Source organism: Trichomycterus rosablanca, chromosome 11 (assembly GCF_030014385.1).
Source record: "Trichomycterus rosablanca isolate fTriRos1 chromosome 11, fTriRos1.hap1, whole genome shotgun sequence".
Taxonomy (NCBI): Eukaryota; Metazoa; Chordata; class Actinopteri; order Siluriformes; family Trichomycteridae; genus Trichomycterus; species Trichomycterus rosablanca.
Window position 1 is genome coordinate 6,280,917 of NC_085998.1, and position 16,886 is coordinate 6,297,802.

The 16,886-nt window shown below is 41.1% G+C and overlaps 1 protein-coding gene across 6 annotated transcripts in view; it reads right to left on the reverse strand.

Annotated features, from left to right (window-relative positions):
- Positions 1-16,886, reverse strand: part of ppfia1 (PTPRF interacting protein alpha 1) — a 97,002-nt gene that overhangs the window by 50,073 nt on the left and 30,043 nt on the right. For all 6 annotated transcript variants that reach the window (XM_063005061.1, XM_063005059.1, XM_063005060.1 and 3 more), the window contains exons 3-8: positions 13,757-13,858; positions 10,479-10,643; positions 10,264-10,338; positions 8,340-8,432; positions 7,215-7,436; positions 2,389-2,535 (exon numbers count right to left, since the gene is read on the reverse strand). In XM_063005061.1, the coding sequence (XP_062861131.1) occupies positions 2,389-2,535; positions 7,215-7,436; positions 8,340-8,432; positions 10,264-10,338; positions 10,479-10,643; positions 13,757-13,858 (804 nt within the window). The remainder of the gene's footprint in view (positions 1-2,388; positions 2,536-7,214; positions 7,437-8,339; positions 8,433-10,263; positions 10,339-10,478; positions 10,644-13,756; positions 13,859-16,886) is intronic.

A 16,886-nucleotide genomic window follows, 5' to 3' on the forward strand; every position in this document is an offset into this window, starting at 1 on the left:
ACCTCTGCTGGCTTATTGATGGCGCTTGCACAGAGTAGAGGGCGGATCAGGGTGTGGCTCTCCGTGCACAAAGCTGATCCGCATATGAACCTCGCCTCAGGCAGGTGAAAAGATGCAGTCGGTACTGCACACGTGTGTCAGTTGCGAAGCTCCTCAGTCAGCAGTGGAAAGTTGTATCAGTAGAGGGGTAGCGTATAGCAATCAGGGCAATTGGATACGACTAGATTAGGAGAGAAAATTGGGGGGGGGGGGGGGGGGGGGTCGACTCAGTTCTAGAGATAAATAAAACAAAAGGCTAGACAACAAGAAACTATGAGGCAAGAGTGATATGTAGAACTGGGACTGGGGTCAGTATGTTATCTACCCCGTCCACCAACATCCAGTCACATGATCACAGCCCCAGTGCTTCCCCTTCAGCCCTAAACAGGTACTGATTTTTGGCTGGTGTGGCTATACACAGTAAGAAAAAGACAGCAGTGGGTCAGAGGATGAAAAGTCTAGTGATGATTAGTGTCTCACAGTTTGAAAGAACATCATTCACATGCATCAACCAAAAACAGACGTGAAGTGAATCTCAAACAAAAGCAGCTGTTTGTTAAGATTTCCAATTTTATTGCAATTTATTCAATCTATACCACAGCTGTTTTTATAAACATCTGCACTAAAAAGTGTACTGACGCCTACAGCTAAAGAGATGCACTCAAACTCCAAACCCCTCTATACTTCTGTAGGAATAAAAGAAAGTACACGTAAAAAACTCTCTGGGACTCTCTGTAGGCGGTTCAGTTCCTGTAGCTCAACCAAATGTGCCATAACCGTCAAAAATCTATCATGTTTGATATCTTAAATTTAGCAAATAAGGAATATAATTGTGTATTACACTGTTTTCTGTGTTAAACTGTTGCATACGTAAGTAAGAAACACAATTGTTTGCTTTCCAGTGCTATTTCCAGGGCTGCTTTTATAGCATTTGTAGAGGTAGCAGTGCCCCTTCATGACAGGTTTTAGGTTTGTTTCCCTTATTTCTTAAAGTCAATATGGACAAACTGTCCTTATTTATATATATACTGTACATCTCCCGACTTTTTAGCACGTCCAGTTGCCAGATTGCGTCACGCTTCCTTTCCACCAATGCCGATCCCTGCTCTGATTAAGGAGAACTTAGCTAACCCACGCCCCCTCCGACACGTGGGCAGCAGCCGTATGCATCTTTTCACCCACACTAGGCGAGTGCATATATGCCTCAGCAGAGGTCGCAGTTGCATCAGTCACGAGGAGTCCCTATCCGGCTTAATGTCCCACCCCTATATGAACAACAGGCCAATGTGGCCGCTCAGCCCAGCCGGATGGCAGAGCCGAGATTCGATACGATGAGCGGCCTGTCCTTTTTCAAAAAAGTTTGGACACCCCTGGCCTAACCTGAAGCGTCATGTAAGCTTACTGTGATGAAAACATTTAAGAGCAATGATTTACCACTGTACATAAAATACTTGATTAGCTCTCGGACAAAGAAACCCAGCCTATCAGAAACATTAACTACAAAGATGTTAATTACATTCTCTATACTGCTTTAACAGTTTAAATCTGTACCACAGCTGTTTTATAAACATCTGCACTGAAACATGTACTGACGCCTACAGCTAAAGAGATAGACTTAGTCCCAAACCCGTATCCTTCAGTAGGAATACAAGTAAGTATACACAGGAAACACAAGAACTTTGGGACTTTCTGAAGGAGGTTCAGTTCCTGTAGCTGAACTGAATTTGAGATATGTTAGCAAATGCAATACAGGGGCGCCACAGAAGGGTGCTGGCTACTAATGCTATAAAAGCAGCCCTGAAAAGAAATAACTCTGGAGGACAAACACATGATTTTTTATCTGTTTCCCTATTAGTTGGACAAACTCCTGCCCTCCTTCAAAAAAGTTTGGACACCCCTGGCCTAACCTGAAGCGTCATTTAAGCTTATTGTCATGAAAACATTTGAGAGCAATGATTTAAAACTCTACATAAAATATCTGACTAGATCTAAAACAAAGGAACCCAGCCAATCAGAAACAGGAAATATAATTAAATCTGTACTGCAGCTGTTTCATAAACATCTGCACTGAAATACGTACTGACGCCTACAGTTAAAGAGATGGACTCTTTAACTCCCAAATCCGTATACTTCTGTAGGAATAAAAGTAAGTATACGCAAGAATAAAACTCTCTGGGACTCCTGTAGGCGGGAAGCTTATTGTCTTGAAAACATTTAAGAGCGATGATTTCATCTCTACATAAAGTATTTGACTAGATCTAAATCAAAGGAACCCAGCCAATCAAAAACATGAAATGAAAAGACATAAATGACGTTCTCTATTCGACTATAAAAAAATAAACAACGTACCTGTCGAAACAGGGAATCCTTGTTCGCGAGTTCGTTCTCCAGTTTGTCGTTCAGGTCGTGAACGGACGTCGCTTCTCTCTGAGCCGCCAGGTACCGTTTCTCCAAGGTTGTGATCCTCTCCTCCATGTCCTCCTTCTGAGCAAGAGACTGCATAACAAAACACGTATGTAATTACGGACGGGAGAGTGAAACTATCGTCACTGGAGCTCTATAGAACATTTAACAACACCGTAACAGCCTCACAAACTCTCCGTTTGTCAAAGACCCCCAAAATGAACCTGGGGCACAAAATCAGGTCCCGCATTTACACAGAGTTTGTTTATGACCAACCATAGACACGTTTACAAATTCTCATAATCAAATTTGGACAAACTTGCATTTTCCAAAATTCTGCTGAATTTCTCTGGAGAATTTAATTAAATGTTTGTCAAGTTGGCATAGCAAAAATCACTCACTGCCATTAATTCTATTGAAATGAACGCGAACGTGTCATTTTGTGAGTAGGTGTGACCAGCCAGGCCTTCACTAAAAGAAGAAGCTTGCAGTCCACAGTTTGGAGAACTCGTATGGAATACAAGATCAGAAATATTGTCTAACACTAGCGTACGTGTGTGTGTTTCGCTCTGTGTGCCGGTTTTGTTTGTTTGTTCGTTTATCGGTTTAACACATTGGTTACATGCTTTTATCACGTGTCGTCTTGACTATTGCAACTCACTACGGCATTCCCAACAGATCCATCCGTTCAATTCTGTAAGTTCAAAACTCTGCTGCCAGAATTCTATTACAGGTTAAGAAATCGTCCCACATCACTTCTATTCTGTATTAGTTACACTGGTAACCTATCGCACAACCCATTCAGTTCAAACTCCTCCTGCTCACCTACAATTCTTTGCACGGTCTTGCACCCCCTTACTTAGCTGAGTTTATACTTTCTATACTGCCCTGCCCATACACTTAGGTCCACTGATGCTGGCCTCCTTGCCATCCCGAGTTGTTCAGATTCGTTAAACCCTCCACCTTACCTTATGTGAATAAGATGTAATTATGTTAAGATACTGTTTGTTTGAAATCTCCTCGTTAATATAAAACGGTTGCTTGAAAGTCCTCTTCCCTCCATAAAAACTGGTGCGAAGACGTCCCTCTGGAGCGCATGCACAGAAGTTTCCTCATTCCCACTGTTGCTCACCCAAATCAGTGTTTTTAATTGGACTTGAAATGTTGACTGAAAACTTTACTGAACATAAGTTTAATAGTAAAACTACTACAGCTGACCCCACAACACATTTTTAGTTTTTGGACCAAATATTTCCATAATTCATGTTGTGCCAACATTTATTTTTACATTCTCAGAACATAACCAAACAAGGATTTTTTACAGTGTACTTTTCAGACTGGTCTCGGCAGGGGGACGATATTTCAGTGTCATGGCCCCTAAACTCTGAAACTCTTTACCACAATCTCTCCGCTTCTGTTCATCACTTCATCCTTTAAAACTTAACTTAAAACATACCTGTTTTCTGACTATGTTCATCGATTCCCTTCTGTAAAAACTGCTAATAATGTTTTCTTGTAAAGCGACCTTGAGTATAAGAAAGGTGCTATATAAATCCAACTTATTTTTATTATTACTCATGCCAGGATTGTTCAGTCTTAGGGTTGGGCGGTATGACGATATTACCGTATACCGCGGTATTCAAAAATGGTGACGGTATTTTTTAAATGTGAAGCGCCAAATTTCTGCTTCAGGTTTACCTTGAAAACTGAGACTTTAGGACATGCGCGCATCCACAGTGAGGGAGGGGTGGGAGGGGTGGGCGGTTGGAGCTCGCTGATTGGCTGTGGGGTGCTCACACAGAGAGACGAGTGAAGAGCCACACTGGCTAGCATTAGCTGTGAGCTAACAAGCAGAAACTGAATAACGGCTCGTCTTTAAATTTTTCAAAATCAACATTTTTTATCAGTTCAACCGGAAATGAACACGAGCGCGTGCATGCGCGGACATGTACTTATTTACTTATTTACTAAATATATCTTCAGTGTAAATCGAGCACAAGTGTTGAGAAAAAGGAGCAAACAGTGATAATAACGTTACGCCCAATCCGCTGTTCTGACTCTTGTCTGCCATAGATTTTCCTGCCTATGTAAGAACTATTTTTTCCTAAATAAAAGCGCTATATTAAGAAAAAAAGAACGTCTCACCTGTCGTGTAATGTAATTATAAAATATATTGTCTGGCCCTTTAAGAAAGTTAAGCGCACTATAGGGCGTAGGGAGCGAGTGTGTAGGGAATAGATCGGATTTGTACCGTTTCTGTGCTCGAGTTGTTTTGCACTGAGCTTGTGTGACATGTAAAGTAGCGTTCTCGTTAACCACTCAAATGTTTGGACTTTGAATTATTTTAACATTACTTTACATCACCGTCATCACAACATGAACATTTACATTCATATTTTTTGTTACGGTATAGAACTTAATTCTGGATTACAGGCAGAACTAATCGTACACGTTCATACACTTTTAAGAAATATCTGTAACTATAAACTAAGCAGTTAACTTTTGAAATATATTGAAGTGTGTAGCTGCTATTATTCTGTTTTGTGTGGGCAGAGAGAGATTACAATGCCAAAATGTTATGTGTTAATGTTTGTGTTAAAGTGTAATTGATACACGTGCATTTATACTTATGCGTATTTATTATAGATCAGACAAGATAAGCAATGTTTGACGTTCAGATTGTTAAATCTTTTTATAATAAAACATTGAAATATTGTAATTACACTCAAGTGTGTACACTGTAAAGTTTGTCCGCGACACAACCCCCCCCGCCGCGGTAATACCGTATACCGCGGTATTTCCTGAAGACGGTATGACGGTATGAAAATCGGCAATATCGCCCAACCCTATTCAGTCTTTTCTTTTTTATTATATAAAAGACCAGACCAGAGTCTTTCTTGTTTAGTTTTTGTTTTGTCTGTCTTCATGTGTGTGCTTTCAGTTTTGTTTAATTTTTGTTTTGTCTGTCTTCATGTGTGTACTTTCAGTTTTGTTTAGTTTTTGTTTTGTCTGTCTTCATGTGTGTGCTTTCAGTTTTGTTTAGTTTTTGTTTTGTCTGTCTTCATGTGTGTCTTCATGTGTGTACTTTCAGTTTTGTTTAGTTTTTGTTTTGTCTGTCTTCATGTGTGTGCTTTCAGTTTTGTTTAGTTTTTGTTTTGTCTGTCTTCATGTGTGTACTTTCAGTTTTGTTTAATTTTTGTTTTGTCTGTCTTCATGTGTGTGCTTTCAGTTTTGTTTAGTTTTTGTTTTGTCTGTCTTCATGTGTGTACTTTCAGTTTTGTTTAATTTTTGTTTTGTCTGTCTTCATGTGTGTGCTTTCAGTTTTGTTTAGTTTTTGTTTTGTCTGTCTTCATGTGTGTACTTTCAGTTTTGTTTAATTTTTGTTTTGTCTGTCTTCATGTGTGTGCTTTCAGTTTTGTTTAATTTTTGTTTTGTCTGTCTTCATGTGTGTACTTTCAGTTTTGTTTAATTTTTGTTTTGTCTGTCTTCATGTGTGTGCTTTCAGTTTTGTTTAGTTTTTGTTTTGTCTGTCTTCATGTGTGTACTTTCAGTTTTGTTTAATTTTTGTTTTGTCTGTCTTCATGTGTGTGCTTTCAGTTTTGTTTAGTTTTTGTTTTGTCTGTCTTCATGTGTGTACTTTCAGTTTTGTTTAATTTTTGTTTTGTCTGTCTTCATGTGTGTGCTTTCAGTTTTGTTTAGTTTTTGTTTTGTCTGTCTTCATGTGTGTACTTTCAGTTTTGTTTAATTTTTGTTTTGTCTGTCTTCATGTGTGTGCTTTCAGTTTTGTTTAGTTTTTGTTTTGTCTGTCTTCATGTGTGTACTTTCAGTTTTGTTTAATTTTTGTTTTGTCTGTCTTCATGTGTGTGCTTTCAGTTTTGTTTAATTTTTGTTTTGTCTGTCTTCATGTGTGTACTTTCAGTTTTGTTTAGTTTTTGTTTTGTCTGTCTTCATGTGTGTGCTTTCAGTTTTGTTTAATTTTTGTTTTGTCTGTCTTCATGTGTGTGCTTTCAGTTTTGTTTAGTTTTTGTTTTGTCTGTCTTCATGTGTGTACTTTCAGTTTTGTTTAGTTTTTGTTTTGTCTGTCTTCATGTGTGTGCTTTCAGTTTTGTTTAGTTTTTGTTTTGTCTGTCTTCATGTGTGTACTTTCAGTTTTGTGTTTTTGTTTTGTCTGTCTTCATGTGTGTACTTTCAGTTTTGTTTAGTTTTTGTTTTGTCTGTCTTCATGTGTGTACTTTCAGTTTTGTTTAGTTTTTGTTTTGTCTGTCTTCATGTGTGTACTTTCAGTTTTGTTTAGTTTTTGTTTTGTTTTAGTTTAGTTTTTGTTTTGTCTGTCTTCATGTGTGTGCTTTCAGTTTTGTTTAATTTTTGTTTTGTCTGTCTTCATGTGTGTGCTTTCAGTTTTGTTTAATTTTTGTTTTGTCTGTCTTCATGTGTGTGCTTTCAGTTTTGTGTTTTTGAAGAGTTTGAGTTCTGTTCCAGCTTTAATTTGTTGAAGATTTCTTTCATGGTTTGATGGAAAGCAAGTCTTCACCGCTCTTGTAAATACTTGACAGTCAGTTAGGATATGCCTGACGGAGACAGGTACATGGCAGGTGTCGCATAATAGCGCTTTTCTCCTCTTATTAAGTGGGAGTGTGTTAAAAAAGTATATCCGATTCGGCACCTAGTGTATGCCACCTGATCACTGCGTTTTTCTAATTGGAAGTTTTATTGGGAGTTAACGTTCGAGCATATTTTATGGAGTTTGTTCTGTTCCCGTGTACATGTGGTACCTCTCGAATGTCCCTCTGCAGGCGAGTGTTGATGTCCTCCGATTTGATCAGATCTTTTCGGGCTGTGTCCAGATCCTCCTCCAGTTCGCTCACTCTGTTGCTGAGAGCCACGACCCGTTCCTTCATCTGCAGCAGTTCTTTACTCTGTCTGTCCATCACCTCCTGCAGCTCCAGCACCTTCCCCACGTCCTCCTCCGGCCCTGAGGAACCGTCCGAGGACCTCTGTACACAACAAAAATGGAAGTGTCCAGTTTCATCTAAAAACTTCTAAGCGCTGTCCAGTCTTTTTAGAACATTTTACACTCTTGCAGGAAAAGCTTCTAACAGGAACAAATCATTTCAGAGCAAATTTGGCGAGGGGGTTCTTTACTGAAGAATGGTTCCTCTTTTTAAGCCAGTGTCTATTTTTTTTCCTATTTTGTTTATGCATTTATTCCCAATTTTAGCACAGTCTATTTGTCTTCCGCTGCTGGGGATTCCTGATTGCAGTCGAGGTGGGTATGTTGCTGCTCACACCTCCTCTGCCCCACTCACAGCCCTTAGCGGAACCCTTTTTCACCCATGCATTCTGCACAGGCGTCTCTATCTGCTATTCAGGGTCCTTACACAGTGTTTGAAGACCCCACGCACATAGTCCGGTCATCCTGCCCTAGCAGAAACGTGTCTGCTGCAGGCACTGACAATTATACCCGTTAGATGGCGCCCAGCCGACCAGTCGCAACGCCAACGCAAGTTCAGGATCTCGGAGCTGGTGTGGTAGCGGAATATCCCGCTGTGCCAACTAGGCACCGTCCACCCTCAGTGTTTGTTAGCCACAAAATCTGGTTCCAGGGTTACAGCAGTGTTTAGTGACCCTGAGGTATTTTATTTACCCCCATGTTTAGATGAAAAAGTCCACAACAGAAAAAAAGCCTGTTGATGTGGATGCCATGTACAGTTGTTTTTGTTTGTTTGTTTTTATAATGCTATGTTGTCATGTCTATGAAATACATGGAAGGAATCAATGTTTTATGCTAGTTTTACTTATTTTGTATATATATGCCTTGTACAGTTGGAGATTTGAGGCTATTATTTATTTTGCAAACAATGTATTCACACTGTATGACTTGTTATGTTCATGTTTACCTTGCCGTTGGTGCTTTCAGAGTTGTGGTTGATTTCTGCTGTGCCGTCGATGAGCATCTTCTTCTGATTATTCTGCTCTCGCAGTAAAGTCATCTGAAATGTAAACAAAACATCATTAGATCTGAGCACTGTGACCAGAAACACACAGAATCTCCCTCAGGATTCGGGTTCTGTGACCCTGCATAATGTGCGCTCAGCTTCTAACACCATAACTGGAGCCCAACTAACTAAATACACGAGAAAATGTGCTTAATTTCACTGAACTCGTTTTTTTTAAATCACAGATTTCACTGATTTTTTTAGAAAAGTGCCACATTTCAACTTAACTCAAATCCTTCATAAATTACATCCTACACCAAAGTATTTTATTTATTCCTCATTTTACTTCATCATTTACATTTCTTCTTATTTTTTCCCTTTTCCTCTCAATCAAGTCCTTTCCAATTCCCCCCACCGTTAACCCCAACCCTGATGAAGGAAGGCCCCCTCTTCCGAGTCTGGCAGTGTGCTTTATCTCGTACAGAAACACAAGCTATGTGATTCAATAAGTTCCTTACAGCTCATGGAGGCAGCAGCAATGAGGAACCTAGTCAACCTCCTACCCTCCCTCAGGCATGGCCAATTGTGCCTCTGTGCTTGCCCAACCAGGTCAATAGCACAGCTAAGCACATTTCGCAGCATGCATTAAATTACACTCATAAATTGAATGATACAATACACAGCACAGCTACCTTAACAGTTCAGTGTAAATCTAGAACACACAGCGACGGTGCGAGGCTTCATGTTCTGTCTCAAATACGAAAATTCTCATCCGTGTTTTGACACACCCCCTTCCCCAGCATCCACAGAATTAGTTACCTAAGTCGTGTTTTTAGCTGCTTTACACTTCCACATCTTGGTCATTGTGACTGAGCGATTTTGCCGTAGGATTTCTAGAACTGCTTTATTAACAAGTGCAAATTAACAAGTAAATGTGAGACACTTAAACGCTATGTGAATGAAAAAACGTTACATCGCTAAACACAATTCCACAGCAAATTGCATATTACAAGGTTGTATATTAGACAGGGCCTGACCATAACTAACGTGGAATTGTTTGGAACGTGATAAACGTGCACGGCAGAGTGAAGACACTAATGTTTTCTAGCTCTGTAATAGATTCAAAAGAGCTAAATGGTTTAGCTTAGCATGTCGCTGAACCTAGAAAGAGGCCGAAGTGTAACTGACACACACACACACACACACACACACACACACACACAAATGTAGGTCACTAGGAGTTAATGCCGCTGGCCTATTGTCAATCTTAATCCTCTGCGTGTGTGTGTGTGTGTGTGTGTGTGAGTGTTTGTGTGTGTGACTGTGTGAGTATAACCATGTGTGACTGTGTGTGTGTGTATAAATGTGTGTCAGTCACTGATTTAGATGAGAAGGCCTGCTTCACAACTGATGTTCCAGTTCATCCCAAAGGTGTTTGGTGGGGTTAAAGTCTGACCAGGGCGTCTAAAACAGGGTAGAAATCTGATAAAGTAACACACTGGTAAGGTGGCATCCTGTACGAGTGGCAGGTGAAAGTCTGGGAGCTTTCCGTGGAATCTGTTGTACTGATTTTATGCTCCTGTCTGGAATTTGGGCGTCTTTTATTGAGGGAGGGAAACATTTAACTACATTGTCCTACTTGTTATTATTTCACTTTAATTTTGTAATCACTTCCTTGTTCATGTTGGCACACGGGCACCAAAACTCTACCTGACCAACTTTAGTGAGCGAGGGAATGAGTAAGTGAACTGGTTAATCCTGTAGAGCTGTCAGATTAATGACACACAGGATTCTGGGAATGTTCTTCCACACCTGGTGAAGTTACAACGGACAGCGTGAGTGTTTGTATGGGAGGGACGTTCAGGGGTGTGTGTGATGGTTCTACCTCTTTATGGGAAGCTGTTAACTGCTCCTCCAGAGCGCTGCACCGTTCCAGAGCGACACGCAGCCTCTCTCTCACCTACAAACATCATAATCATCATCAGAAACTCTCGTCAAACAACACAGAATCACATGCAGTCAGATAAACGCTCAGAGAGCACTAAGCAATTTCATCGGTCACAATAGTCACTACAGAGCCGGACATTTTTCTACCAGTACCTTTTCATCCAGAGCTTTATGGTGCTCGAACAGAGACTTGAGGGCTTTGAGAACCTCCACTTCACTGGAGACTCCGGCCGGACTCTGAGCCTGTCTCTTCACCACCGTCATCCTGAGAGAGCGCTCGTGCCGAGAAACCAAACACTCCAGATGTTCCAGCAGCAGCTGAGAAAGGAAAAACAACCATCAAATAAAACTCAAATCCTTCATAAGCAACATCTGAAAGCAAAGCATTTTATTTATCATTTTACTTTCATCCTCATTTCTTCTTAGTCTTTCTACTTTTCCTCTCAATCTAGTCCTTTCCAATTCCCTCAGCCGTTTGCACCACCCCTACCCTGATGAAGGACGGCCCCTTCTTCTGAGTCTGGCAGTGTGCTGTATCTCGTACAGAAACACAAGCTTTGTGATTCAATAAGTTCCTTACGGCTCATGGAGTCAGAAGCGATGAGGAACCTTGTCAACCTCCTACCCTCCGTAAGGCACGGCCAATTGTGCCTCTGTGCTTGCCCAACCAGGTCAATAGCAGAGCCAAGATTTGAACCCTAGTGCTCCAGATCTCAGGGGTGGTGGACGGTGCATTAGACTCTACAGCAGGGGTGTCCAAATTTTTCTTGGTGAGGGCCAGGCGAAGTAAAAAAAATATGCAAACACGGGGGAAACAAACTCTTTTGTAATAAAACAAATAAAACTATAACAGACCTATCTGATTACTAACGTTTCCACTTTCCTTTTCACTTGAGTGACTATCTATCTGACGATCTATATTTGACAGTGCCGTGTAAACTAAGATTCTACTCACTTGTTTATAATCCTAATGGGAAGATCATTATACTTCTTTTAATGAAACGTATCCACTTCCCTCTGAACTCAGTGTAAAAATATTCATTTTCCCAGCACCAGAAATCTTCTGCAGTCACGGTCTAGTTTTTGTTTCTTTGGAGCCGCCACATTTCTCCAAAAACTCGGGAATGTTAATGTAAGTGTAACGTTAATGTTTTGAGTTGGGAAAAGAAGACGGGGAGAGTTTTATGTATAGAATTTGTTTTATGTGAGAGCGACAAGCAGTTTGTTTTTTAAAACCAGCTTTATAGCGGGCCAAATGTAATGTTATTTCAAAAACACATTGCAAGCCGTTAAAAAAAAAAAAAAAAAGGGCCACAACGCTAGATTCACGTTTATCCACTGAATTGAAAATTTGGTGGAAATGAGGGGAAATTTGGCATGAGCAAAAGTTTTGTGCAAAAAAAATCAGCAAATAAACAAAAAAACAAATTGACAGCAAAAAGGTTTGTTTGCTGTAGAGAAAAGAGGTGTTTAAACTTCCACATAAAAACGTGGAATTTATTTTAATTAAAGGTGAGAGAGCATGTCAATCCAAGGCTGCTTTTATAGCATTAGTGAACCCCAATAACCATCAGTTCTTTCACTAAAAGAAATTGCTTGGTGTTGTATGACGTGTATCAATACATAACACTTGGAAAATCACCTTATTTCAATTCCTGCAGTCACCGTTAATCACAGAAACTCAATAAAGAGTCAAATATGCAAACACACACACATACCAACAAAACACGAGCTGCAGGCGTAAACAAAACAAGTCAATGAAGATTTTACACAAGTGTGTTTGCATATTAGCAAGCTGAAGGCGAATGATTAACTGTCACCAAGCAAGATGTGCACGAACACAAATTACAATAAATTATGAGACACAAATATGGTTATGCATATAATATAAACACACACTAACAAAGCAGGACAGAGAGCATGTAGGCAGGAGAACAGATCTGTGCAAGACTTTCGACACCCCCAGTGAAAGTTCATGCTTTGTAAGTATGAATAAATAAATAAATACATCCTCATTATTAACAAAAACAATTAAGTCTTGTTTTGTGCATGGTAACTTTTGCACATGCCTCATTTTATGCCCCCCCCCCCCCCCCCCCCCCCACGTAAAATTGGGTAAATAAACAGTTATTGTTTATTTATTAGGATTTTAAAGCCCTGTTTTAAACACTTTGTTTACATTCATGACAGGACAGGTAAGTTACTGGTTACACAAGATTCATCAGATCAAGTTTTTAATGTGAACACACGGTCATGGACAATTTAGCGTCTCCAGTTCACCTCACTTGAACGTCGTTGGACTGTGGGAGGAAACCGGAGCTCCTGGAGGAAACCCACACAGACACGGGAAGAACATGCAAACTCCACACAGAAAGGACCCGGACCGCTTCACCTAGGAATCGAACCCAGGACCTTCTTGCTGTGAAGCGACAGTGCTACCCACCGAGCCACCGTGCTGCCCAGACTGTAAATAAAATGTGCAAACATTTGTTCCCTGTACATGCCGTGTTCAGATCAATAAAGCTTGGAAATTGACGAGAGGTGCACAAACTTTTACATAAGAAGTGTAGAGTCACTGGGTGCTCTGTAGTGGTGAAAACGAGCGTGTGAGTGGACATCCTGCCCACACTTAGCAGGACTCCTACACGGCGTCGGTTTAACAAAGCCCACACTCATCATCACTGCCTGGTACTAATCACACACACACACACACACACACACACACACACACACACACACACACACACACACACACACACACACACACACACACACACACACACACACACACACACAGGCCAAACTCCAAGTGTGTCAGGCGGCTCCATCGTCAGAGGGATGAGATGGTCCACATACTTCATAAGAACGCATGAGAGGTGAAACTTCTCTCTTCTTGTTTAGATGTTTCTGACGTTCATATGATTTGTGACTAGCGAGCTGTGAGTCTGTAGCAATCCCACGGTTCCTGATTCTGAACGGAATCAGAATTCTACCTTGTGGAACTATAATCCAATGTTCTCTGGATTTTATTACTTAAACATTACCAATTCCACTACTGCATTTCTCTCCGAGAAAGGCCAAGACTATCCTGCACCCTTTCAACAAGCGTTCTAGTTTATCCCCAAGTTGTGCATGAATGTTAAAGACAGGGCTCTGTGTGGAGCTCTAGACAGGGGCAGTAAAGGAGGTGTGAGTGCAGTGATCAGATATGCACTAATACCATTTCTTCCCTCTTAGAGCCTTGGTTCGAACAGGGTTTCAGCAGATTTGTATCCTTACACTGTTGTCCACTAAAACTAAATTAAAGTAATGTTTACACCTCCGTAAGTCGCTCTGGATAGGGAATAAAAAAGGGATTAGTGAAAAAATCAGTGAAAGATTTTGGTGCTCCGTTATCAGTGTTCATTACAGAGGAATGAGAACGCTCGTACCCTCGTGTTGTTCCTCTCAGCTTTCAGCTCGGCGATTTCTTCTTCTCTCTCCAGCAGCTGCTCCCTGTACATGTTCACCTCTTTGGTCAGAGCTGCAAACTCCTGATACACACAAACACAAACAGAAACGTCACACATGTGGAATTTATTGGATTGGACATTTGGTATTTAATTGGAGTCTTAATCATTTCTGATTCAACGTACGCCACATCAACACTGGCTGAGCTAGCACACGCCCGCTTCGACAGGTCAAGCATGAAGTCACTGGCTGCACCTTTAATTCTGACCTGGAGCAACACGCTTTGCTCGTTATTCCTCCACCACGGTGATTAGCGTTAATTAAACCTCCCATAATAATAAAGACTAGCCCAACGGTGTTTTGATTTCAGCATGATTATGCCCCTGAGCACAAAGCGAGCTCTTTTAAAGACCGGGTTTGACTAGTTTTGTGCCAGGAAGCTCCAGTTGCCCAAACAGAGCCCTGGTCTCAACCAGAGGTGGAAAGTAATTACATTTACTCGTGTTTCTGTAATTGAGTCGTTTTTTGTGTACTTGTACTTTTTAAAGTAGATTTTACAGCCTGTAATTTAACTTTTACTTAAGTATGTTTTCTATTAAGAATTGTAATTTGCTACATTTTAAATAACATCCATTACTGAGTAAAAATGCTTAAAAAAAATCGCGTCTGGAAAACTGCTGCAGTGAATTCTGCGATGGGGAGTCAGATCTTTTGGCTCGGTTCCTTTTAAAGAGCCGTATTTATATATATTTAACGTCTCCCAGAATCACGACTCGGTTCCTTTATTTCAGTTTAAAGGGTCGTTCAATAGAATCGAATCATTCTACGACACATCACTAGTGGTTATACAGTTTGAAAAAGTTTTATGTGACTAAAATGACATTACACATCCCTAAATGTTTTAAATAATGTATCAACATGTTTTTTCTATTATATTTTAATTAAAAACAACTATTGTGAGATTTATATCCACTTGTACTGTTTGCATTACACAGGACAGACACCCACCCCCCCCGTAAAAGTAACGTTTACTCTGAGTACATTTTAAATGAGTTACTTTTTACTTTAGTAGATTTTTAGACTAGTAACTTTACTTGTACTTAAGTAAAAATTCATTAAAGTAGTAGTACTTTTACTTAAGTACAATATTTTAGTACTCTTTCCACCTCTGGTCTCAACCCAACTCGACACTTTTGGAATGAATTAAACTTTGATTGGAGTGCTTGACCTCAGTGACTCCACTGACTGAATGAGAAGAAACTTCCGATAGAGCCACTGAAAGACTTTCCAAAGAGTGGATTACAAAGAAAAGAAGCATTTAAAATAAATGCCCAAGGTTTTGAAATTGGCCAATATATACTTTTATCCATTTAAAGTATGTGTGTGCTTGATCCAGTGCACTGAAATCAGCTAAACAGAACTACTGAAGTACTACTGACTTCAGCACATTAATCTAATGGCTTCCTTCCTTCCTCCGCCTGGCTCTGAGCTAAACTGAGTAAAAGCCAAATTCTTTACTGTGTGAGTCTGAAGTCTCGGGCCATTTTTCCTCGAGTGCTGAACGTTCCTATAAGAAAGGGGTTCGTGTAACAACTGAACTGGTGGAAGTGATACCAGGAGGTTTTTTCACCACATCTTTATGACTCTTGTTTTATTCTATGTCTGAATTTCCCCCTTTTTCCAAATCTAGTCGTATCCCCTTCACTGCTGCAGGCTTCGACCATGATGAGAAGTGCCGTACCTAGCACACCCTCCGCCCAACACGTGTGCAGTACCCAAGCGCTTCTTTAAGCTGCCCGAGGCGGTTCACACAGGGATCAGTATCACTTAGGGTGTCACTCGCTGCTCTCCATTATTCACCATTCCTGTGCAGTGCCTTGACCAACCAGCAGAGGCTACAATAGCAGCAGTGATGAGGAATCCCTTCGACCTGCCCACCTTCAGACACAGCCTATAATGTCTAAGTAGGCACCCAGCTGGCAGGATCTGTGCTTGGAAGAAGCACACATTAGTCTTGATAGATATGTTCAATTTCTCTCACAATCAGCACTCGAGCAAGGTGAAGGCTGCAGTGATCTGACCGATCCTGCTGAACCCAGTGAGCTGCCTTGCTGCCTACTGCTGACCTGGGCAGCTGCCTCAGTAGAAAGGCACTACTTAGACAGAGATTACAGAGTTTACGTCATCAAAGTTTGGCTTACTAAGCTAACACAGTTAGCCTCAGGTCATTCAAACCAATGGGGTGAGGCAGCACAACCCGCCAGCATGCCTGCTAACATCTCCCTCCGTGTACAGAAAGCGGTTAAATTGTCACTGACAAACCGAATTTACAAATAAATGACATTTATTTACATTTAAAAGGAACTTTAGCTGCTCGGGTGGCGCAGCGGTAAAAACACATGCTGGAACCAGAGCTGGGATCTCGAATACATCGTATCGAATCTTAGCTCTGCCTTGCCGGCTGAGGATGAGCGGCCACACGAACAACGATTGGCCTGTTGTTCAGATGGGCGGGACTAAGCCGGATATGGGTCTCTCTCTCATGACTGGTGCAATTACGACCTCTGCTGGCTGATTAGAGGCACCTACACAGATGAGGAAAGAGTGCTCTTAGGGTGTGTCTCTCCGTACACAACGCTAGATGGCACAACACTCGTCAATGTGTGGGTGATAAGATGCATACGGCTTGCTGCCCACATGTCGGAGGGGGCGTGGGTTAGCTTCGATCTCCTCGGTCAGAGCAGGGATCGGCAGAGGCAGAGAGGAAGCATGATGCAATTGGGCAATTGGACGTGCTAAAGGGGCAGAATAAGGGGAGAAAATGCATTAAAAAAAAAAAAGCTCCGCACTTGTCCGTCATATTTGTCATTTTTGTAAGAAAATTCGTGCCGCACTGAATGCTGGGATTGCTTTCACAGCCGAGGAAGCGGCAGATGCTCCCTCGTTATTCGGTCAGATTACCGCTTAGAATTAAGGCATCTTACTATGCAGCATTTTTATTTTTATTTTTTTTACCCCATTTTCTCCCACTTTAGCACGTCCAATTTCTACCCGTCAGTCATTCTCTCACCAGTGCTGGTCCCCGCTCCTGATTGGGGCTGACGAAGCTGC